We start from the raw sequence: 23884 nt of genomic DNA, 5'->3' as shown, positions 1-23884 counted from the left end.
ATGTGGTCTGAACCCTGCTGAACCCTGCCTGCCTGTTCAACTTCATCTGTTACCACAATCCCCGAGTCACCCTCCTCCAGCCACACCAGAGCTCCTCTGATTCTCGAGCATGATAGGCTCATTCCGCTCGTCCCCTCGGCCTGCAGTCCTCTGACCTTTTTCCCACATCTCACTCCTTCTTCTTGTTCACATCTCTGCTCAGTCCCCATGTGGTCTGAACCCTGCTGAACCCTGCCTGCCTGTTCAACTTCATCTGTTACCACACTCCCCGAGTCACCCTCCTCCAGCCACACCAGAGCTCCTCTGATTCTCGAGCATGACAGGCTCATTCCGCTCGTCCCCTCGGCCTGCAGTCCTCTGACCTTTTTCCCACATCTCACTCCTTCTTCTTGTTCACATCTCTGCTCAAATATCTACTTTCCAGAAAGACATCTCCTGACCTCCTTATGTAATATGGCCACCAGTCCCACCCTTCTAGCTATTTGTTCCTATTTCTTCACTCTCTTTTCTTCATAACACTTGTCACTCTTATTTACTTATTTACTTTATTTATTAGCTTATCAACTATCTTCCTGCACTGGAGCATGAGCACCAGGAGAACAGGGACCTAGCTTATCTTGCTTGCTCTCCACATCTCCAACCTTATCCCACATCTGGGAAGTGCCTGGAACTTGGGAGGAGTTCAGTGTCTGTTGAGGAATTAATAAATGAATGAATGGACTAACGTGATACTTCCCCCCAGTGCTTTTCCGTTATGTTTTAAATATGTTTCTTAACATGTTCTTTATGTATTGACAGGTTGAGAAACTGAAAGCTGAATCTGGGAGTCCATCTATTCAGCAGAAGTTACGTTTAAAAGATAGAGCAGCTGATGCCAAAAGAATTCAGGATCTGGAGCGACAAGTATGTGTTAAGGGTAAATTTTCATTAAGGTATTTTATATACAGTGCATTTTTGTTTCCTGTCTTGTTTTAGGCATTCCCACAGAAGGAGTCAACCTGAAAATTCTTGTTTTAAAGTAACATTAATAAAAGTAATAACATAATTTTATATAGTCTACATCTTTATAAATAAAAGATTTTTTAGTCTAATGTGCTTCATTTATAAGATGGAAGACCTCCTGGTGAAAGGTCATTTTGTACCCCAGCTCCATTAGACATCCAGGAAGAAGGAAGCAGAATTTTGAAGCTCTGGCTATAGAGTTAGGATTCCTTCTCCTGACCAAAGATAATTGAGAGAGGAATAAGTAAGGGAGATCCTTGAGTTGGGAACATGTTGGTAAATGTTTGGAAATGTTACAAAACACCCTGTAGACAGAACATTCAGCTCTGCCAAAGAGGTGGCCATCATCTTGAGCCCTTGTTCACTGTTCAAGCTTAGAAATATTTATTTCATGATCAATGTGGCTGGAAGGCCTTTAGTAAAATCATAGAGTGAAGCTTTTTGGAATAAAGATTTTATTTATTGAAGTAGTTGTTTTGGGAGGCAGAATTATAATTAATTTTTTTCTTTTATTTTTAAAACTTGCTGTAATGTAACATTTATATTCATAACTACATATTAAAACAAAATGAAAAATTTTAACCTTGTTCATAAGGGAACATGATGCTGTAGTCATGTTCCCTTAAATACATGGCTATTATTCCATCACAAATCCAAAATTGTGAGGTCATCACTGGACTGAATATTATCCCAGTTTTATGAGAAGGAAAACTAAGCAAAAAATTAACTTTGTTACTTTTACAAACAGAACTTGTTCTTATATCAAAGGTATGAATTGGTAGTTTGGTTTAGGGGCCAAGAAAGGGACAGGACAAAGATGGTTTGAAGAGCTAGAAATATTCTCAAGAGAGTCTAATCTAAGATCGCTTGGATTTTCTTCAGTGCTTAGATTGGTCAATGTAGAAAAAGCCATGAAAAATTGGGAAAGAGAAAAAAAAAAAAAAGGAACCACTTCTCCATTAGATGATTTTATTTTAAAAGAAATAATGTATAACTGAGTATATTAGAGTAAAGAAATAAAGCATGCTTAAGAACAAAATTAAGACTTCAAATGGTAACCCATATCAGTTGACCAGAAATATACCATTTTTAAAAGTAATCTCTCTTTTATTAACACTTTCATTAAGTATTTATTGGGTTCTCATCTTATATCTCTTAAAAATATTATTCATCATTTAATAGTATTTTGTGTAGTTGGATTGCTGCATGTATGTTCCAGATCTTATTTATTCTGTTGGCATGAGCATTTCTATCCTAAAAACATTAAACCTTAATATATATTTTATAATCAAGGTATATTACAATATATTCAGAATTATTTTGGAGCCATATTCTGAAATAAATTATAAAATATCTCTTTTTCTAAACAGAACATAAATAAAAATGGGGTGAATTAGATACATGTTGTATTGACAATTTCAGATTGTGCACTTGTTCATGCTTTTATTTAGTGAAATATTTCATAGTTTGATTTTTAATAAAAGTTAAGAAAAATTTATTTTGCACACCTGTCACCCTGGTACCACTGACCAAAGAATAGTATTAAAAAGCAAAATTAAAGAAGATACAAATAAAATCTGATTTTTCCCCACAAATGTAATATATATGTCAAGATATCAAAATTAGATTGAACTTTTTTTAGTTTTTAAATGAATGCATTAACTGTAAATAGTAAATATGTTAAATTCATTTTTTTTAAATGTAGTTGTTTTTAATTTATGCAATATGTATATGTATGCATATACTTCCATATGCTTACAGATAACTCAAATAAATTTTTAATACCAGAGGAAACAAAACTTTGAAAAATTTCCAAGTAAAATAAATTATTAATATTTGTATCTGCATATCTCCCAATTTATGGTATATCAGTGAATGAGCCAGCAGTTATCACAAATGAAAATATTTATTTTTAACTTTGCAAATGATGTGATCCTTAAATACGTAATATGAATAATGTTCAGTCTATAAATAGGATTTTTAGCACCAGCAACCCATCTTGCCTTAGGAAAGGTAGTTTTTGAGATGAAAATCATAATAAAAGCCAGCATTTATTAAGTCCTCACTATATGCCAGGCACTCTGCTAAGCAATTACCAAAATGAAAGTCATTTAATCCTCACTTAATTGTGCCAACCCCATAAAACTGGTACCGTCATCCTCCCCATTTTACCTATGAGGCGAAAGAGATTTTTTTCCCCCTTCCCAGCCCTTTTTTTTTTAATCCCAAATATTTTAACATTTACTTGTACGTATTTATGGGTAGAGTATATTTCAATATATATACTGCACAATAGTTCACATAGGGGAAGCGGCATAGTTTTGTACCCATTAGTTGACACAAGGTCCTGAAGCTGGTGGCACAGTCTAAACAAACATGCCTTAGATTGTCTTTCAGGTGCTATTTTGTTGCTTGCTCATAGGCTAGAAAACTGTTTAACAAAGAATTTCGTGTTTTAATGTATGCTTTGCAAGGATATCTTAGCCATACTACCTTTAAAAAAGCAAATATACACACAGGCGTATATAATATCAAGCTGTAATTTCTGTGGACCCTGGTGCAGTTTTCTTATAGAATGACCATATAACATGTCATTGTTTTATAGACTAAATGAAAAGTACTTAGTCTTTTATGTATACTTCATTAAATGTCATCTAATCCTCCCTGCTTCCTGATTGAAGGAAGTCATTTTAAAATAAACTTTCTCTGGAGGTGGGATCTTTAGGGGAGGTTGAGGTAGGGGTGGAGATTGTTGCTGGCAGGTGCAGGTGCTTAGGAAGCTGTATGTTTACTGTAAAAAGTTTCCATATTCATGTGCATGGAAGTAATTTTTCAATCAGTAGATAGTAGAAGCACTATCGTGAGGGCGGTCTGTGGAAAAAAGAGGGGGAAGAGCTTTATAGTTAAGAAGAATGTAATACAATAGAAAGTCTGAAGATGTATTTCAAGTGAATGTAAGTAGATATCTATAAATTAACCAGTAAATTAGACTTTATACTATAGGGGTTTTTTAATCAGATAATCTAGGGATATAAAATTTGAAATTAATTCGTGCTTCAGTGCATTCGATTTAGTCTGAAGACATAAACATCTCTGAAATCTAAATATGACTGGTGTAGCATAATCTAAGTTTATACATTAAACTGCTTCCTTTTACATATACTTGTGATCTTACATATGTTCAAAAATATTTTAATAGGTTAAGGAAATGGAAGGAATTCTAAAGAGAAGATATCCCAATTCTTTACCCGCTTTAATATTGGCGGCGTCCGCAGCTGGTGATACAGGAGATAGAAATACAGTGGAATTCATGGAAAAAAGGATAAAAAAACTAGAAGCCAATCTGGAGGGCAAAGATGAAGAAGCAAAGAAAAGCCTTCGTACCATGGAACAACAGTTTCAGAAAATGAAGGTAGGTGCAGGTTAGCCATGGAGATGGAGCTGAGATGGACCATGGGGGCAGAGCCTTCTTAGATCTCATTTTAACAAAGAGCTCTGAACATCCTTTCCCACAAACCTTTACCACAGGCATCAATGGGTGCAAAAGAAACCTGGGTTCATCCTACGTGTTGCCCTCTTTCAGCAACTTTTCATTTCACACATAGAATAATCAAGCACAGGATAATCTTTACATCACGCCTCTCAATATTAAAATTAGTGGAAACTAAGTCGTGAAAAAGCAGAGTAAAACACCCCTAATGTGTATTTAGCATAAAATGAAAAAAAGAAATTACCATGGTTAAAAGTATTTTCACTGAAATTTAACTAGATTATGGTGAGAGGATAAGACAGAAGTATACATTCTGGGGGTTGGAATAGGGAACAGGCTCCCAGAAATTTCCTGCTTTCTCAGTTTTCTATTCCTTCGTGAAACAGTAATGAATCAGAATATACAATTTCCAGAACAATTTACTAGGAAACAATGTCCTAAGTGGAGAGAATGTGTTCAATGGGCATCATTCCTACCTGTGACTTTTGTCAGAAGAAGTCAATGATAAGATGAATCAATGTCTCTCTAACCTACAGAGAACAAAGTAAACAGCGGCTAAATCCTCTTGCAATGGATCCAAGTAACAGAAATGTCAGAACAACGAAGATATTTCCATGACACTACTAATGGTTCCTTTCTTTCTGAAATAGTTTTTATTTTTTTTAAAGCAAAAGAATTTTCCAGTCTCATGTTGGGGGGGGGGGGGGTGTTTTTTTTTTAAAGATGACCGATCAGAGGATCTTAATCCTTGGTGTTGTCAGCATCACGCTCTCCCAAGTGAGCCACAGGTCGGCCCCTTAGTTTACTTTTAAGTATCTGTTAAACACCCGGTTTCTGTCAGATCTATGCTAGCTAGATGCTTTCACAAACATCTCAGCTCATCTGTGTAATCCTTCCAATCACTTGTGAGAAGTAGAAATTGTTACCCTGTTTTACAGACAACGGAACTGAGATGTTCAGAATTTAACCCTCTTGCCCAGGGTTCCACAGCTGGTAAAGAGCAGAGCGAGGCCTCAAATCCCAGGCCTCTTGCCCCAAATCCTATGCCACACAGCTTTTAGAATGCTGATTTCACTCCCCCAGATTTCTATCCTGAGAGAATCAATAAATGAAAGAACATTAGATTCCAGAATCAGTAAGAGGTTGACAACCTGGCGATACAGGCCTGGTAGTTAATGTCACACCAAGGAGGTTGGGTTTTCTCTATTCCACCTGCTTTTTCAAATCTCTCAGACCCTGCCTGGTTTACTTTCTTCTCTCCCTGTCCTAAATTCAAGTGCATGTTCCTTTAACTACCCAGTTTTCAACCACCCTTATCATCTTCAGCCTGTGCCCCAGTTCACCCATCTCCTTCTTCCCTCCTCCGCTCATAGTGCTTTGTAAAGTGTCTGAAGGAGACCACACAGTTGTGAGAGTGGGCCATGCAGCTATGTGGGTATCCAATCTCATGAATTCTCTCAGTGCTACTTGGAAGCCTGTACCATGTGGCTGATCAGTTCTCTCTTCCATTTTCCTAAGCATTCACTCCAACCGTTCGTCAAGTTTATCTTGCCCTCTCCGTTAGCCCTACCTACTTTAGCAGACCTTGCCCCGTATATGTAGATGACTGTAGTATAATGGAAAAGGCAAAAGCATTAGAGGCAGAGGCAGACTGGCCTTCAGTGTATGCCCAGTTCCACCATTATAGCCTCATGACTTTGTGCTAGTTACTTAACCTCTCTGAGCCTCAGTTTCCTCATATGTAAAGAAATAATAATTGACTTATTGCCAGTTATTCACTTTTACTCCTAAATATCTTCCAGTTTTGCTGTTTCTTCTCATCAACATGTCACTATACTACAACCATTAATAAAAAATGACCTGGATTACTGCAGTAACCTCCCGACTAGTCAACACATACCCACTTTGCCCCATCTTCTAACTCTGACACTAAAGCCAAGATTATATTTTCATATCTCTCTGTCTTCTACACCCCCCCACACACACACCTAAACCCCCACACCCCTTTGTCAATACCCCTTCTACAACTTCCTTTTGCTCTTAGGATAAATAAATGACATATGTATCCACAGATGGCCAGCCTTTCCTTCCTCTCCAGTGTTTTCTTACATCATTCTTCCTCTGTCTAATCTTACTGGCCTGTTTCTCCTGCTTGCCATGTTTTCTACAGCCACAGAAATTTGTATACTCTGTTGCCTCTGACTAGTAATGCTCTGCCCTCTACTTTCAATAGTTAAGGTGTTCCTGTCCTTCAGATCTCTGCCCAGGCATTGCTTCTGCAGTGAAACCTTCCCTGGACTCCCTGGTAGGTGTAATACCTCTTCAGGCACTCTCAGCCCCATGCATCTCTCCTTCATTGCATCCATCACGATTGTAGCCATTTTGGTTTAGAGGTCTCTCTCCACATCTACATTCTGGACTCCATAATGATTAAGGCTGTTCTGCTTTACACACCGTTGTGTTCCATCATTCAGCAAGGCCTGGCACAGTAGACACTCGATAAATATTTGCCTTAATTAATCCCTAATTCATAGGGTATTGGGAGGATTGACTGTCGGAGTATATGTAAAGCCCTAGTACCATGCCTGGAGTATAGCAAACACTCAGTAAATGATTATAATTATTAATATTCCACCGACCAAATAGAGGCTCTCTCACACTAATTCTAACCCTCTACCCCATTTTTTATGTATGTAAATCTACAATCTACCCACCCTAACTTTCCTTTTTGCAATCCCCTATCACCCCACTCCTGCCCCCCACCCCACTGCCTGCCGCAGTACACATCAAGCATTCCATTGCTCTTTATATATTCTCTTTCTACTTCCAAAACATCCCTGCCTCCACTTATCCCAAATTTACACTCATTCCTCAATACTACTTAAATGTGCTGTCTCTGTGCAATCTGCTGACCTTCCCTCAGGCCTCCAAACACTCAGGACTGCCTCGCCCCCCCTACACCTTCTGCACCATGTTCATAAGCCGGTTATTGCAACTAGCACAGGACACCGTAACTGTTGCCATGTCATTCTCCTCACCAGGCTGTGAGTTATTTGAAAGCAAGAACTGAGTCTCCTTATCTCTAGAACATAATGCCTGGTGCAAAGTCATAGCTTAGTAACTATTTGTTGAATGAATGAGCAAGCACAATTGGTGCTTCCCTCCATGGAATAAACTGTTTATTTCATTTGTGATATTAAAGCTCCAGTATACAACTTCCAAGCTGTCTTACTCCCTATGAGATTAATAAGTTGTTAGAAGGTTGAAAATGTGCTGTTTCTCAAAGACTTCAGTATCCCCAGTTACTTTACCTATTTATCTTCAAAGAGTATGTTTGACAATTTACATGAAGAAAGTATATAATAATAGGCTTAATTGTGAGGTTTAAAATAAGGTCTGGGGTATACAAGAACATGTGTAAGTTAATATTTATGAAGCAACATATCAATTATGGAATTATATAACATATATCAAGAATATATAATTTTATGCCCTTCAAAAAATAAGACTAAAATACATTTGACTCACTCAAGGAACACAGATACTTGGAGACACCAGGATGTATAATGAGTGCCTGAATGAAGGACTAGGTAGGACTCAGTAGAATGCAGGGCTTCAGTAACTAATGAAATGCAAGGAACACAGATACTTGGAGACACCAGGATGTATAATGAGTGCCTGAATGAAGGACTAGGGAGGACTCAGTAGAATGCAGGGCTTCAGTAACTAATGAAATGTTTAGCATGTGTTTGGCATTACATGGATTCTTTTCTTCAGATTCAGTATGAACAGAGACTGGAAGAGCAGGAACAGCTACTTGCCGACAAATTGAAAGAAGCACACCAGCATCATCATGATTCCTCCAGGGTTAAAGCACTAGAGAAGGAACTCAGTGACATTAAGGAAGCCCATCAAATCACTATAAGAAACCTTGAAGCTGAAATAGATGTTCTTAAACATCAGAATGCTGAATTAGAACTCAAGAAAAATGATAAAAATAATAAAGACTTCCAGTCTATAGAATTCCAGGTAGAACAGGCTCATGCTAAAGCTAAGCTGGTAAGACTCAATGAAGAACTGGCTGCAAAAGGGAGAGAAATACAAGACCTCTCGAAAACCGTGGAGAGACTTCAAAAGGAGAGAAGAATGATGTTGTCTAATCAGAACTCTAAGGGCAGAGAGGAAATGTCTGCCAGAAAGGCAAAGAAGGATGTTTTGCACCCAAGTAAAGGGAATGCTAACTCCTCTGGAACCCTGGATGGCAAGCGTTACCAACCACATACTTTCACTGATTCCCATATTTCAGAGGTTTTGCAAGAAAACTGCAGATTGAAAAATGAGCTAGAGGGATTAATTTTGGAGAGGCATGAGCTGAAGATGAAATCGGAAGCAGCAGTAAACCAATTTGAAAATTCCATGAAAAGGTAAAATGTTAAATTATTTATAAACATATGGGGACATAAAAAGATAAAAGTTAAAAAATTATAAGATGTATTTCCTTCAGTTAATTAGTTTGATCCTGAACTGAACTCATAACTGAATTTTAAGAAACTGTGTTACATTGCTCAGCATAGATCTATTTCAGGGTAGGGTCCTCCTAGAGGCCCAGATTCTGATGAACCTGAAACTCCATGTTGGTGCAAACCAGGTTCTTGGGTTGACCAGTATTGTCTTTCTGCAAGTACCCAAATGGTGTTAATAAGCTGACACGTGGCCCTTCTTGCAAAGGAATGCCATCATTTATGGTTGCTATAGGTCACAGATTGCTGCCAGAAAACAGCTGTTATGAAAATTAGTTGACAGTCTAAGAGGAAAAGTTCCTCTTAAAAAATAACTCTTCAAACACGCCTTGTGATCACACCCATTCATGCCTCAAGGAGCTTTTAGATTCATCCCCTTTCCTCAGAATCACCAGCTACTGTCCACCACTGTCTCTTTCCCCTGAGCCTTCTCACATCCTCAGATCTTTCTTTCACCTGATCAAACCAAGTTAGCAGTCCTTTTTCTGTCTTTCAGTGACTTTTCCACAAGTGATCGCTTCTCTTATTTCCACCTCATTTCCTCTTAAGTATGGCTGTCATCATCACCACTCTTTTAAGCTGGTCTCTCAATAATGACCTTGCCCAGTCCACTGGTGCTCTCTCTATCCTCATTTTCTTTGGCAGTGTTGATTATACTGCCTTTTCTGAAATGGCTTTCTCCCTTAACCCCTATGACTTGGCAGCTTTGACTAAAGACTACTTTTGTTTTAGTGACTTCTGACTCCTCCCTCACCCAAAATCTGGCTTTCTACCACCATTCAGTTCTTGGAGGCTGGCCAGTTAGCTCAGTTGGTTAGAGCATGGTGCTTGATGACACCAAAGGCCAGGGTTTGATCCCTGTACCAGCCAGCCACCAAAAAAAAAAATAAAATAAGTTCTTGGTTCTCTGTTTATTCTGTATTTTTCTCAATTGCTAAACTTATCCTTCTATGGCATCTATAAACTGTGACTCCTACACTTACTTTTAAAGGCTTATTCTCTTCCCTGAGTTCAGATGTTAAACTTACAACCGTTTATTGGATTGCTTCTTTTGGAATCAACAAATACTCTTTTTTACCAGTAAACTAGTTCCCCCTCCCAAGTTCCCCAGTCCTATCTATGACCATAAGTATTTCAATTGCCATGCCCAGTTGTACCTTCTTTAGTCCTTGGATTCCCAGGCTATAAGGTGCCTTCTTGTAAATATGTCTCATTTTGCTTTCTTCTTTACTGTAGTAAACCAGGGCAGCCTACCTAGTTCACACTATGATTTTTCCACCCCTATTTCCCTGACTTTTGTTTCTTACCTCCCCAATCATCTTGCTTAAAAAACCTTTAATATTCTTTAAACACCCCTGTAGCTGAGTCACTATGCCCTCCAGTGACTGCCAACTTCCTTAAATATCAAAACTAAATTTCTCATGCCTTTTGCTCATTTGTGTTTCAAATCCTACCTCCACCACAGAACATCTCTTGGAGCTTCCCAGGAAATTGCCTGCTCCCGCCCCCAGCTCCTACACAACTGATAATATGTACCAAGAAAGCATTACTCATACATAGCTGTGTAGCCCCTTGAGAACTGATGTAAGATTATGCTTCTCGTGCATCCCCACAGCCACCTGGAGTAGGAGCAGAATGAGCATAGGAAGCACCTGGCAAGTGCTTGTGCTTGACTCATCCTGGCAACCATACAGCTTCCAAACTGAAACCTCGTTTCTCCAGTTCTGAATATGATAGTAGGATGAAGCTGTTGGTGTAGAATCATATTCTTTCCTATAAGTAATTTAAAATTCAGGTTTTTTCCATAAATTTTTCTGTGCATAATTTAAAATTTTCTAGTATTGTCAGTTTTTCTCAGATAGCTCTGGGCCTGAGAAGTGAGGAGTAAATTTTCTTAGTTCTAGATGTAGGCTGTTTTTTTTATTATAATTCTGTGATATCATAGGTGCTTTAGGTTTTCATGCTTTTCCTAGAACATTAATCACACACTGTTTCCATGGGGAAATATTCATATAGTGAAATAAGCAACTGATAACTTTGCCTGTAGTTTGGGAATTGCCATATTAACAGTAATCAACACTGATTTACCAAAATATGTGCTTTGAGTAAAATCTTTGTCATTTTCAAATAGTTCTTCCAATAAGAAAGAAAATGTTTATTTATAACTTCACCATTTACTAAACTTCATGCTGGCCGGTTTACTCAGGTGGTTAGAGCATGGTGCTGATAACGCCAGGGTTCAGTGTTCAATCCCTGTACCAGCCAGCCGCCAAAGGAAAAAAAAAAAACCCACCATTTACTGAACTGCTTCTGAATGGATAAATTTTGTCACAGTGCTTCTGAATGGATGAATTTTGTCACAGAGACAAATGAATAGTCTTTTACATTGACAGTCTAAACAAATTAGTTGCAGATAACTCTTATGTCCTGAGAATTACTATAAAGACCATTTTATTCTCACAACTTACAGCTATCCCTGGAGTCATATGTATGGACCAAAAATTGATGAATGCTGCCTAGACACAAAGCATTGAAGATTCTAAAGGGAGCAGCTGTGATTATTCAAATATGAATCTGAGCAAGAAATCTGAGTTTATCTTAAAAGATAAAATGTCAGGCACTTTGCTTTAAATTCAAACATATTTTGGAACCTTAGATTCCCTCAGAATGTGCAGCTTCAGGCTAGGGATAGAGTGAAAGGCTCAGACTTAGAAGTCCAACTCTTCTGGGCTTGAACCCTGGCTCTACAACTTACTGATAAGGGACCCTCGATGTATCACTCTTTCCTAAAGTCAAGTTTGCCCTTATAAAGCTCAGTAAATAATAGTGAGCTCATGGAGTTGTTTTAAGAACTCATAGGCATTAATGTGTAAAGTACCTAACATATAATAATTGGTGCCCTCTCTCCCTTTGCTTCTTTAATTTCCAGGCTTCTTACACGATTATTGTGCTATCTATCTCTGAATTAGAGATTGATGAACCACTCTTACGTGTGGTTTTCTTTCATTTGCTCTGTAGGGTCAAGGAAGATACTGCCGCACACATTGCATCTCTCAAAGCATCTCATCAAAGGGAAGTAGAGAAACTCCTTTGCCAAAATGCAGTAGAAAATTCTTCTTCCAAAGTAGCTGAACTGAATCGTAAAATAGCAACTCAAGAGGTAGATGACAAATCTGTTTTGATTTTTCTTTGACTTTAGCAATGTGATTTTTTTTCCCCCAGGACTGTTAGCAGAACCTGATTTCACTTGGAAATGTTTTAACTCAGTTTTTTAGGTTGATGATAGAAATGGGAAATTATTGACTTGATTTTCTTTTTATTGAAGAGGATACCATTGCCATATATTTAACTTTTCTACTTTAAAATTATATCCTGTAAATAAGCGGTTTTTACTATTTTGTCCCTACATTTCTCAAGCAAATCTTCCTCTACATAGGTTGTAACAGATGGTTGAGGTGTACTTCTAATGGGGTTGGGACTACAGTACTTGAATTTGAATGTTGAACCATCTTCCTTCACTGCCAAGTCCCAACTCACAATAATTATCCTCAGGCATTCTTCCTGCACATTACCTTTCATTCATTGAACAAATGATAATTCAGGTCTATAGACAACCAGGCACTGGGGATAAAATAATGGAAAGAGAGATATATAAAGCCCTAGCCCTCATGAAGCATAGTCTTCTAGGAATTATGATGCCGAATTGTAATAACTTATCAGCATTTCTTCAAATAAATGTGTCTTCCTTCTTGAATAATAGGTATATCTTCTTGGAATATCTACTGTGTAGCCCATCCTCCGTGGTGTTAGTAGGTTGAAAAGCAACATTAAAAGAATTTTTTACCTGCAACCTACTTGCAAATGGTGTATCCAAGAAAAGGAAAAATAAAAAAGAATGTAGCAAAATGTTAGTAGCTGGTGAATCAAGTTGAAGAATATATTAAGGTTAATTGTACTCTTCATCTTTTCTGTAGGTTTTAATTTAGAAAACAGGCTTGGGGGAAAACTTTAAGAAATAATTATCTCACCATCATCTCTCCCACCTATAATTATTTAATACCATCTTAATTAAAAACAAATCCCTCAATTGGGGAAGTTTGAATATGGGCTGGCTATTAGATATTAAGAAATTATTGTAAATTTCTTAGGTGTAAAAATGTCATTGTGGTTTTGTGAGACATGCCCTTATAAGGAGTTGCATGTTGAATTATTTGAAATATTTAGGGGGCGAAATGTAATGAGGCCTGTAACTTAATTTCAGATAGCTCAGAAACAAAGGACTGTTAATACTTTGAAAAATATTTAAAGTGCATTTCAAAAGTAAATCCATACAGCCTTGCAGATAACCTCACTGGCTTTTTCTCCCATGGGATGAGGGTGTCAGAGGGTAGTTGTGAGCTTTCTATGAAGTGATTTTGTGGTGAGGGACATCTGGGAGAGGTGGGAAAAGTAGTGTCCTAACGCCATAGTGCCTTACATCTGTTACTTTCCCAGAGTTATGAATGTAATGTGAAATTGAGTTAAATGGAAGTCAGCATAGTACGATCATTAAGACAGTAAAAAGATAATATTGTCTACTTTCTTCTAAATGCTTAGAGTGTTACTTTCCCAGAGTTATGAATGTAATGTGAAATTGAGTTAAATGGAAGTCAGCATAGTATGATCATTAAGACAGTAAAAAGATAATATTGTCTACTTTCTTCTAAATGCTTAGACTTTATTTTAAAAGGTATTTTTCAGTCATGAGTTGACTTTCTTATATTTTTCAAATAGTGTTCAAGGAGAAGCTTTATTAACTCAGTACTTCTAACAATTTCCTAGGTACTTATAACACATTTCCAAAGTCAAGTTAATGAACTGCAGAGTAAACAAGAGTTTCTTGCACTTTCTCAAGTTCGAGAAGAAATCCTACAGAAAGAGGTAAGAAGTAACCAAAATATTGGGCTAAAATAAGTTTCTTAGGCATTTCAATTATTCTTATTTCTATGTAAACTTAAATGTACAAATAGACATAAGTATCTATTACATGTCAAGGAAATATTCGTAACTTGCTTAAGTCTGCTTTCCCCAGATGAAGTTCAAATATTAAGTCATTATGTCGTTTATATGTTTTTATTTGCCATGGAGATTGTGTGGGCAGTGGGGAAATGGGATGGGAGATGTTTGGTTCTTTTGATTTTTTTAGGGGGTAAAATTCAATAGTTAAGGTCATTTCTGTGGTGTCAGGAAAAAAAAATAAGTTTTTCTACAACCCTTATGAGTTTAGTTGAGACGGACCCCATAACAAAAGAAAGATGAAAGAAGAGAAAAACAAGTTTCTTAACATGTGCAACACACAACACTGGAGAAATAATGCGAAGTAATTCAAAGCAGGGGCTCAGAACTCTCCAAAGTTGTGGGATAAGAGATTGGCAAAGGGAGAGAAAAGTGTAGATTAGAAGAAGCAGAAAACAAATTTAAGTACATTGTCCCTTATTTCTGAGAATAGGTCAGTTCAGTTAAACAGTTGTGTCTCATTTCAGGAGGTGTTTCTGGTGGGCTCCCATCAAAGTTAAGCAGCTACATGGTGATTTAATAAGAGGCATCCCTATGGAAACAAAAGAAAACAGGGTAATGGGTGGAGCAGTTTATAAACTAGTTTGAGTCTGGAGGACAGCCAGTCAAGAAGACTTCTAAGTGTTGGGCCCAAAGCATCTTTTGCAAGTATGAATGTCTCCAGTGTTGTCTGAGTGGCCCACACAGCAACAGGCATGAAGGTTGTCCATGTGAGTTGTAGTGATTGCCGTTTATATCAAGTCGTTCAGCTTCAGCTTGTTTTGGGGCTTCAGGAAAAGGGCAGTTTTAATTTTTAGTGATTCCCAGACAGAAGGGTGGGAGAAAAAAAATGAAAACATTAGTTTGGAAAATTATAGTTAGATATTGGAGGAAATTAGAATTCTGGACCCAGGCCAAATTACAGGTAAATAATAAAAACTCAAAGACAATGAACAGCACTGACATCCACACGTGTTATAGTTTTCTACTGAGACACAGTTTCATTCTCTCTAGTCACCCCCATTTCTATCAAAGATAATCATGATAAAATCAGTTTGCAAAAATAAGTCCAGTCTCATTAAACTTGGTTTGATTATTTACCTAAGTACAGAAAGAAATAATGATTGACCATATAGGCTCTTTAAGTCTGCTTTTCTGGAATTTTTTTTTTTGGTGGCTGGCTGGTACAGGGATCTGAATCCCTTACCCTTAGTGTTATCAGTACCACGTTCTAACCAAGTGAGCTACTTTGCTGGAACTTTTAACGAAGAATCTCAGATTGGACCTTTAAAAGCCTCTCCAGTCTAGAAAGCCAAGAACTTGCCATCAGATTTTTGCCTGCCATACCTAGAGATTGTGGTGAAATCCTCTTTTTTCCAGGTCCCCAAAATATCCTGAGGTTTTGGACCTGCCAGGAAGCAACATTACTTACTCATTTATAGGAGAACCATGTATATGAGGTACAAAGCCATGAAAATAAGAATACTCAGTTTCTGAAGGGATAGGTAGAAAAAGAAATGTTTCAGTTCTGTTTATAAAAGTGTGATTAACCAAAATGCTATAAGCTACAGATAGCTTTAAGAAAAAAGACAAAAAGTTTTCTTAAATCTGGAAAACAAAACATTAAAGAACCAGCAGTGTTCCAAACAAAAAGGCCAAAACAACAACAAAAAAGCAGCAAGAATAGTGTTTGTGAAAATAGTATTTCAGGTCTCCTACAAAATGTGAGACACCGCCTGTCACAGACCTGCTAATCTGTGACACCAAGCAGGCGTTACTGGAATGGGACTTTTCCAACACTAACCAAGCAACAAAGATTGAGATGCCAAAGTCCCCTTAGGGACCAGGACCTCTGAGAGCTGGCACAGCCAAACAAAAAGCACGCTGCTTGTCACGTATGTCTCCCGTTGCCACCCTATCCAACTGGCTGACAGAAGCCAACACTTACCCCCCAGCTGGCAAAGACCAGAGATAGTGTTCTCACTGGGCACAGAAGCCAAGCTCTCAGGACATAAGGCAAAAGGAGAACCTTTTTTTTTTCCTTATTGGGGACATACGACAAAGTTTGTCTAAACAGTGGTCTAGTGAGAACTGAACTCACCAGTCTGTGAGGCTGACTCAAACAGTGTTATAAGACCTGTGCCTGTGTTCTACCCTGTGATTCTCCTTGTGACAAATGACACAAAAGACAAAGGAAAGCAATGGTCATCTCTGACAGGCTAAAGATCAGTAACCAGTAGATACCCAAAACCAAATCCGTTAAGTGTCACAAATTCAAAGAACTAATTTTTACAGTTTTTTTTTCTTCTGCCAATCTGAATTTAGAAAGGAAGGGATAAGGAAAAATTTTACGTTCTTTCTTAACCAGGTACAGACAAATAGATCTAGGAAAGCCGACTTTGGTAAAGGACTTAAATCTTTATTCAGATTCCCTAGAGACAACTGGGAGGGTTAATGCTGTTACTGCTTCCCCCGCCCCCCCCATGTTCTGAAGTTAGTATGTGCATTTTACTGGTGATTAGTGGGATTTTGTTTTGTTTTTAACCCATATAGATATCTTATAAAACTTTCAGAAACTGTTCAAGACTGACTTCTAATAGGAGCCCAGGGACTATTGTGGCCCACTCATAAAATTATCAAAATTATTATAATATCTCAAATATTCTACACCTAGCTACTGTTATTTCATGAACAAATAGAATGATCATAGGGTTTATAATAAGATCTAGGTTTAAATTCTTGACTTGCCACTATAACAGTTACTAGCAGGTTCAGGTAAACATTTAGAATCACACAGCCACCATAGGCCACACTTGGTATGCTGGAAGCAGGGCAGGAAACAGCATGCCAGTGGGGCGTTTCTCTTCAGTGTGAGTAGTGCTCATAGCAGTTTACACAGCTGTGCAGGGGCTGTCCAGGTGATGGCACTGATGCAGGGCAATAAGACTCACACCTGGCAGGTGGAGGAACCACCTGGCTTAGCTGCCCCATGCTCCACAAAAACCAATATCTCTTATCCTAACCCACACACAATTGTCCCATGAAGGACATGCCCAGTTACAAGAGTCACCGCACTCAGGAGTCCCCAAACTGTGGCTTCCTATGAAGTATTTCAGTTCATACAAAGTCCTCCAAGCCTAGGTGATTCCACCAAGCAGTGTGCCTGGTACACAGCTGGTGGCCATCTCTATCAGCAGAGGTGGAAATTTAACTGAACCCACAGTCAGTTTCTCATGCAGATAGGAGGAATTACGTTTATCTTTTACCCAGAGCCACTTGCAGGTGTCTTTAAACTCTCTCAGCCTCATTTTTTCAGGTTTCAAATGTGATAAGACCTACTTCCAGCATTCTTCATTTGTTCATTTAATAAATAGTAAGCACATNCTTGTCACGTATGTCTCCCGTTGCCACCCTATCCAACTGGCTGACAGAAGCCAACACTTACCCCCCAGCTGGCAAAGACCAGAGATAGTGTTCTCACTGGGCACAGAAGCCAAGCTCTCAGGACATAAGGCAAAAGGAGAACCTTTTTTTTTTCCTTATTGGGGACATACGACAAAGTTTGTCTAAACAGTGGTCTAGTGAGAACTGAACTCACCAGTCTGTGAGGCTGACTCAAACAGTGTTATAAGACCTGTGCCTGTGTTCTACCCTGTGATTCTCCTTGTGACAAATGACACAAAAGACAAAGGAAAGCAATGGTCATCTCTGACAGGCTAAAGATCAGTAACCAGTAGATACCCAAAACCAAATCCGTTAAGTGTCACAAATTCAAAGAACTAATTTTTACAGTTTTTTTTTCTTCTGCCAATCTGAATTTAGAAAGGAAGGGATAAGGAAAAATTTTACGTTCTTTCTTAACCAGGTACAGACAAATAGATCTAGGAAAGCCGACTTTGGTAAAGGACTTAAATCTTTATTCAGATTCCCTAGAGACAACTGGGAGGGTTAATGCTGTTACTGCTTCCCCCGCCCCCCCCATGTTCTGAAGTTAGTATGTGCATTTTACTGGTGATTAGTGGGATTTTGTTTTGTTTTTAACCCATATAGATATCTTATAAAACTTTCAGAAACTGTTCAAGACTGACTTCTAATAGGAGCCCAGGGACTATTGTGGCCCACTCATAAAATTATCAAAATTATTATAATATCTCAAATATTCTACACCTAGCTACTGTTATTTCATGAACAAATAGAATGATCATAGGGTTTATAATAAGATCTAGGTTTAAATTCTTGACTTGCCACTATAACAGTTACTAGCAGGTTCAGGTAAACATTTAGAATCACACAGCCACCATAGGCCACACTTGGTATGCTGGAAGCAGGGCAAGAAACAGCATGCCAGTAAGGCTGCATGAGGCGTTTCTCTTCAGTGTGAGTAGTGCTCACAGGTAAACATTTAGAATCACACAGCCACCATAGGCCACACTTGGTATGCTGGAAGCAGGGCAGGAAACAGCATGCCAGTGGGGCGTTTCTCTTCAGTGTGAGTAGTGCTCATAGCAGTTTACACAGCTGTGCAGGGGCTGTCCAGGTGATGGCACTGATGCAGGGCAATAAGACTCACACCTGGCAGGTGGAGGAACCACCTGGCTTAGCTGCCCCATGCTCCACAAAAACCAATATCTCTTATCCTAACCCACACACAATTGTCCCATGAAGGACATGCCCAGTTACAAGAGTCACCGCACTCAGGAGTCCCCAAACTGTGGCTTCCTATGAAGTATTTCAGTTCATACAAAGTCCTCCAAGCCTAGGTGATTCCACCAAGCAGTGTGCCTGGTACACAGCTGGTGGCCATCTCTATCAGCAGAGGTGGAAATTTAACTGAACCCACAGTCAGTTTCTCATGCAGATAGGAGGAATTACGTTTATCTTTTACCCAGAGCCACTTGCAGGTGTCTTTAAACTCTCTCAGCCTCATTTTTTCAGCTGTCAAATGTGATAAGACCTACTTCCAGCATTCTTCATTTGTTCATTTAATAAATAGTAAGCACATGTCAGTCGCTGTTATAGGCTTTTGGAATATTTTAATGAATAAAACACCTGAAGTCTTTGTCTTCCAGGAGCTTACATTCTAGCCTGTGGGACAGAAAAATAATTCAAATGGATACATGGACTATAATGTCCCCTATCTAACTATCTTTGCATCAGAACTGGGTCACACACCCACCCCTAAACCAGTCACTGCCAGGGGAAATTGAACAGCTCTAGTGGGCTTAAACTGACCAAAATTTACACCAGTCACACAAATATCTGAATAAATATCAGGCCCTTGCCAGCAAAGAAGGAAGGGTTAGCTATTCTTAAGGCAGTGCCCAGTATCTCTTTCAGTGCTATCCCGATTAAAATCTAAACCCTCTGGATTAAGTGTACACAATCACTAGCCATTTCTCCAGCAAAGGGGCCAGGAAAACTCATTGTGCCAATAGTTACAAAACAGGAAAGGCACATGAGATTGAAAAGTACACGGATACAAGCAGACCAGGCTCGTTTAAAGTAGTAAATATAGCAGTAATTTTGTGGTTCAGTTTGAATTGAAATATATAGTTTGTAAGATTATCTACTCACCTGTAAATAAGAGAACACAGTACAAATATCTCCTCTGGGAAGTGGTCTCTGGGCTGCACACAGATTGTCTGAACTCCCCCACCTGAGCCACCTTCTGCGTACAGTCAGTGATACCTGTCTCTTCCAGTGGAAAAGCATGTTTCGCCCACCTTAGTGACATGATCTGGGTGACTCACTATTCCTCTTCAGTTAAATAAGCTATTAGGAAGATAACAGTTTTATTCATTAAGGAATATATGCTTTCATACTTATTGGTGTTATTCATTTCTGTCCCTATTGAGCATGGATTCAATATTCATATTGAAATATTCACTTTTGTTTTATACTAATACATATTGATTCGTATTAGAAGGTATAAAAATCACATGTAATCCCAGAGGTATGTTTTGCTATATATGCTTCCATGTTTTTTCTCTTTATACATATAGAGATACAAATAGTGTGGTGATGTGTTTACGTGTGCACAGTTGCAAATACACGTTTGTTCATATATGTATGCACGTGATTTTTAAAGCTTTTTTTTTAACAATTATACATATAGAGATACAAATAGTGTGGTGATGTGTTTACGTGTGCACAGTTGCAAATACATGTTTGTTCATATATGTATGCACGTGATTTTTAAAGCTTTTTTTTTAACAGTACATATAAATATCTTTACATCAGTCTTTATTAGCACTTTCGTTATACCATTTTATAATAGAAGAGTTATAATAGTAATAATTGGTGTTTAGTCTGTACCTGGCACTGTTCACCATGCTTTACATGCATTCTTTTGAATCTCACCACAACCCCAAAGTGTAGGTACTATTATTATTCCCATTTTCTAAATGAACAAATTGATGCTAAGAAAAATGAAATAACTTGCCCAAGGTTACCAATCACCATGTATAAAGTGCTAGCATTAGAACCTAAGGCCTCTGATTTCTGGTCTCAGGTTCTTAATTACTATTTTTTATCACCAGTCCCCTATTGTTGGCACACATGTTGTTTCCAGTTTTTTTTTTCCACAGTATGCATGTAGGAGGAAGCATTTTACTCATGCATCTTTGTTTATGTATCCAGTTATCTCCATAGGATAATTCATCAAAATGCAAGAATTTAATATATATACTTACTTTAATTATATTCTTAAAGTTGCTTTTAGTAGGTACAAAGAAAATTTCCTCTATTCTTTGTCTAGAACCAGATTTCTAAATTTATGCAATTTACCAGCAAATGTTTCTGTAATCACAGAAAGGTGAGTTAATTAACTCATGAACAATTGTTAAACACCTACTGTCTGCTGTGCACAGCTCTGGGTGCTAGGAATACTGAAGAGAACGAAGTAAACAAAAATCCCTGCTCTTGTAGAGTTTACACTTTATGTGGGGAGTCAGACAATAAACAAATACAAGGTTTAATAAGTAAAATTAACTGAGACGACATCTGTTAAGTGCTTAGCATAGTGCCTCACACATAAAAATATTGTGACTCACTACTCTTTGTCCTTTAAGACTCAATTGAAACACAGCTGCCTTGGGAATCCCGCAGCCCACTTACCACCTTACTGCTCCTTGGCCATCTGTCTGTCATAGCACCTCATATTAGAATTCTCATTCACTTGACTGCTTCTTTCACAAGATTAGAACTCCCCAGCTACTGTACCAGGAATGGGTTACAGGTGAATCACAAGATAGCAATGGCTGGAAATGTTATATAATGACAGATTCAAAATAATTTTTCAACCATTAAAAAGTTTACAGAAATTGAAATGTTTGACCATTCTGTGTATGACTGTGCTTCTGTAAACTTTCTTAGCTCAGTAACCTTTTTTTGTTTTTTAAAATAATTTTTAGTAATCATTTTAATGTGTAAGATTTCTGTGCCCAGCACCCATATTATTCCCACGTGCTATAAAAATATCACCATTTTCTCTCTGGGCCGTGGTATGAAAACAGAGGTATTATACTAGACTGTGTCTTTCATCTCTGCATCCCTACATCCTAAGACAGCAGCCAACACAGAAAGAGCTCATTTCTTCATTATATCTACTTTGTATGCATACATTTGTTTGTGGAATGAATTACTAAAAATTACGAAGTGATAGGGCCATAGAGAATTACAAACAGAATTACAGGGAGTTGACAAAAGAATTTATTAAATTCTTTCTGTGCATTGGGCACTATACTATGTTGGGTGCTTTAAGTGTAATTTTTTTTTTTATTCCTATGAGTAATTAATACCTTGTAGCAAAGCTGGATGCATCAAAGAAAGTGCCCAACTTAATTTTGAGCTCCACAACCAGATTTGGCATGCATGGGAGGGAGGAGGTGGTCCAGTCATCTGGAACCTCTTAGAGTGTGAGGTCACCTCGGAGCTAGGATGAACCTTTACTCCCTGGACATAGAGTAATTAATAGCTTTCATTCCCTAACAATTCAAAATGCCTATTATAGAGAAATTTTATACAAATGTTGATTTAAGATTACCCTGTTAAAAAACATAATTTCTCTCTGATCATAGTTTTTTTATTTTATACTTCAATTTTAGATTACAAAACTCTTAGAAGAATTGAGAGAAGCCAAAGAAAATCATACACCAGAAATGAAACATTTCCTGAGCTTAGAAAAGAAAATTAAACAGATGGAAATGAGACATGAGCAAAGGGAGCAGGAACTTCAACAGGTAAAGTTCTTTACTTTTAAGTGCTTTAATTTGCTATAGTTTTGTCATCCCTAGCAAAAGTTACTTCTTAAAATGTTTCCATTGTATGTTGATCTTGTTAATAAATTTATGGCTTTTAAGAGAAAATAAGACTTTAAATCTCAAATACTTGAAGACTGGTTTGCCTTATATCTGGAGAAAAAAAAACGTGTATAATGTACTTAATTACTAGTGGGTTCTTAAAAAGTCATACATCTTAGGAGCAGGGCTTTGGGAACAAGGTTTCATATTCAAGTCATTCCATGTTTATAAGAAATAAACTTATATTAAAATATCATTTAAAATATTATATAGGTAGCACTAGTAATATCACGATTACTATACTTAATTACAGTTATACAAATTAAAAATAACAGATGTAAGGACACAATATGCTTTTAGGCACTTGCCTCAGTGCAGATATTTAGCTTTGCTTGAACAGTGTATTAGTTTGCTAATGCTTCCATAACAAAATATCATAGATTGGGTGGCTGAAACAACAGAAATTTTCTCACAGTTCTCAAGGCCAGAAATCCAAGATTGAGGTTCTAGTCAATTTGGTTTCTGGTGAGGGCTGTCTTCCTTGCTTGCAGACAGCCTCCTTCTCTCTCTGTCCTCACATGGCCTTTCTTCAGTGCATGTGCACAGAGGAGAGAGAGAAAAGGCAAGAGATCTCTTCTTACAAGGACACTAATCCTATCAGATCAGGGCCCCACCCTTATGACCTCATTTAACCTCTTTGTATTTTCTTACTCCAAATACAGCCTCACTGAGAGTTATGGTTTCAACATCTGAAGGGAGGCAGGGAGGAGGGGGGACACAAAGATTCAGTCCATAACACAGTGTGAATTTATATATTCTCTGAAGAAAATACTACATACATGCAGAGCTTTATGGTTGACACATATTCCCACAGAAACCCTGGATTTGACTATTTGGCATTGTCTCACTTTAGCTGTTTGAAATTATTAAACGTTCTTCACTCCCACTACAAACTGTAACAGGAATGTGGAATTTTTGTATTTGCAGATAATACAGCAGACACGCCAAGTAGTAGAAACTGAGCAAAACAAAGAAATTGAGAAATGGAAAAGACTCGCACAGTTAAAGAATCGTGAGCTGGACAAATTCCGCACAGAATTAGACTCGATATTAGATGTTCTCCGAGAGCTGCACCGGCAGGGAGTGGTTGTGCCAGTTACTTTTGCAGATGAAGTGAATGCACCAGAGTATTACTAGAAACTCAGATTTCATATGACTTCATTGAGAGGCCTGAAGATGGATGGGATTGTACCTCTGTCAGAAGGACAGCTTTTGACAAACAAATCCAGCAAGTATTACTAGAAACTCAGATTTCATATGACTTCATTGAGAGGCCTGAAGATGGATGGGATTATACCTCTGTCAGAAGGACAGCTTTTGACAAACAAATCCAGCGCGTGGCCAGAAAGAAAACACCAGAGCAACATTTTAAAATAAATTACCCTTAACCAATAAGGAAAAAAGAAAAATCATGGTGTATTTTACTGAAAATTATTAACCAGTCACATTTCAATGACTTACAACAGACAGACAGGCTC

General features: G+C 37.9%; 1 protein-coding gene across 1 annotated transcript in view; it reads left to right on the top strand.

Annotated features, from left to right (window-relative positions):
• The window catches only part of CEP162 (centrosomal protein 162kDa), an 86776-nt gene extending 63155 nt beyond the window's left edge, over positions 1–23621 (top strand). Inside the window, exons 18-24 of the mRNA XM_008580114.1 lie at positions 799–903; positions 4202–4414; positions 8270–8916; positions 12031–12172; positions 13834–13932; positions 22152–22286; positions 23334–23621. Coding sequence (XP_008578336.1) covers positions 799–903; positions 4202–4414; positions 8270–8916; positions 12031–12172; positions 13834–13932; positions 22152–22286; positions 23334–23543 — 1551 coding nt within the window. The 3' untranslated portion in view covers positions 23544–23621. The remainder of the gene's footprint in view (positions 1–798; positions 904–4201; positions 4415–8269; positions 8917–12030; positions 12173–13833; positions 13933–22151; positions 22287–23333) is intronic.
• Positions 23622–23884: the final 263 nt, after the last annotated feature.

This window comes from Galeopterus variegatus, unplaced genomic scaffold (genome assembly GCF_000696425.1).
Source record: "Galeopterus variegatus unplaced genomic scaffold, G_variegatus-3.0.2 Scaffold2023, whole genome shotgun sequence".
Taxonomy (NCBI): domain Eukaryota; kingdom Metazoa; phylum Chordata; class Mammalia; order Dermoptera; family Cynocephalidae; genus Galeopterus; species Galeopterus variegatus.
Note: the sequence above shows the minus strand (reverse complement) of the source record. Positions and strands in the feature narration are given on the sequence as shown.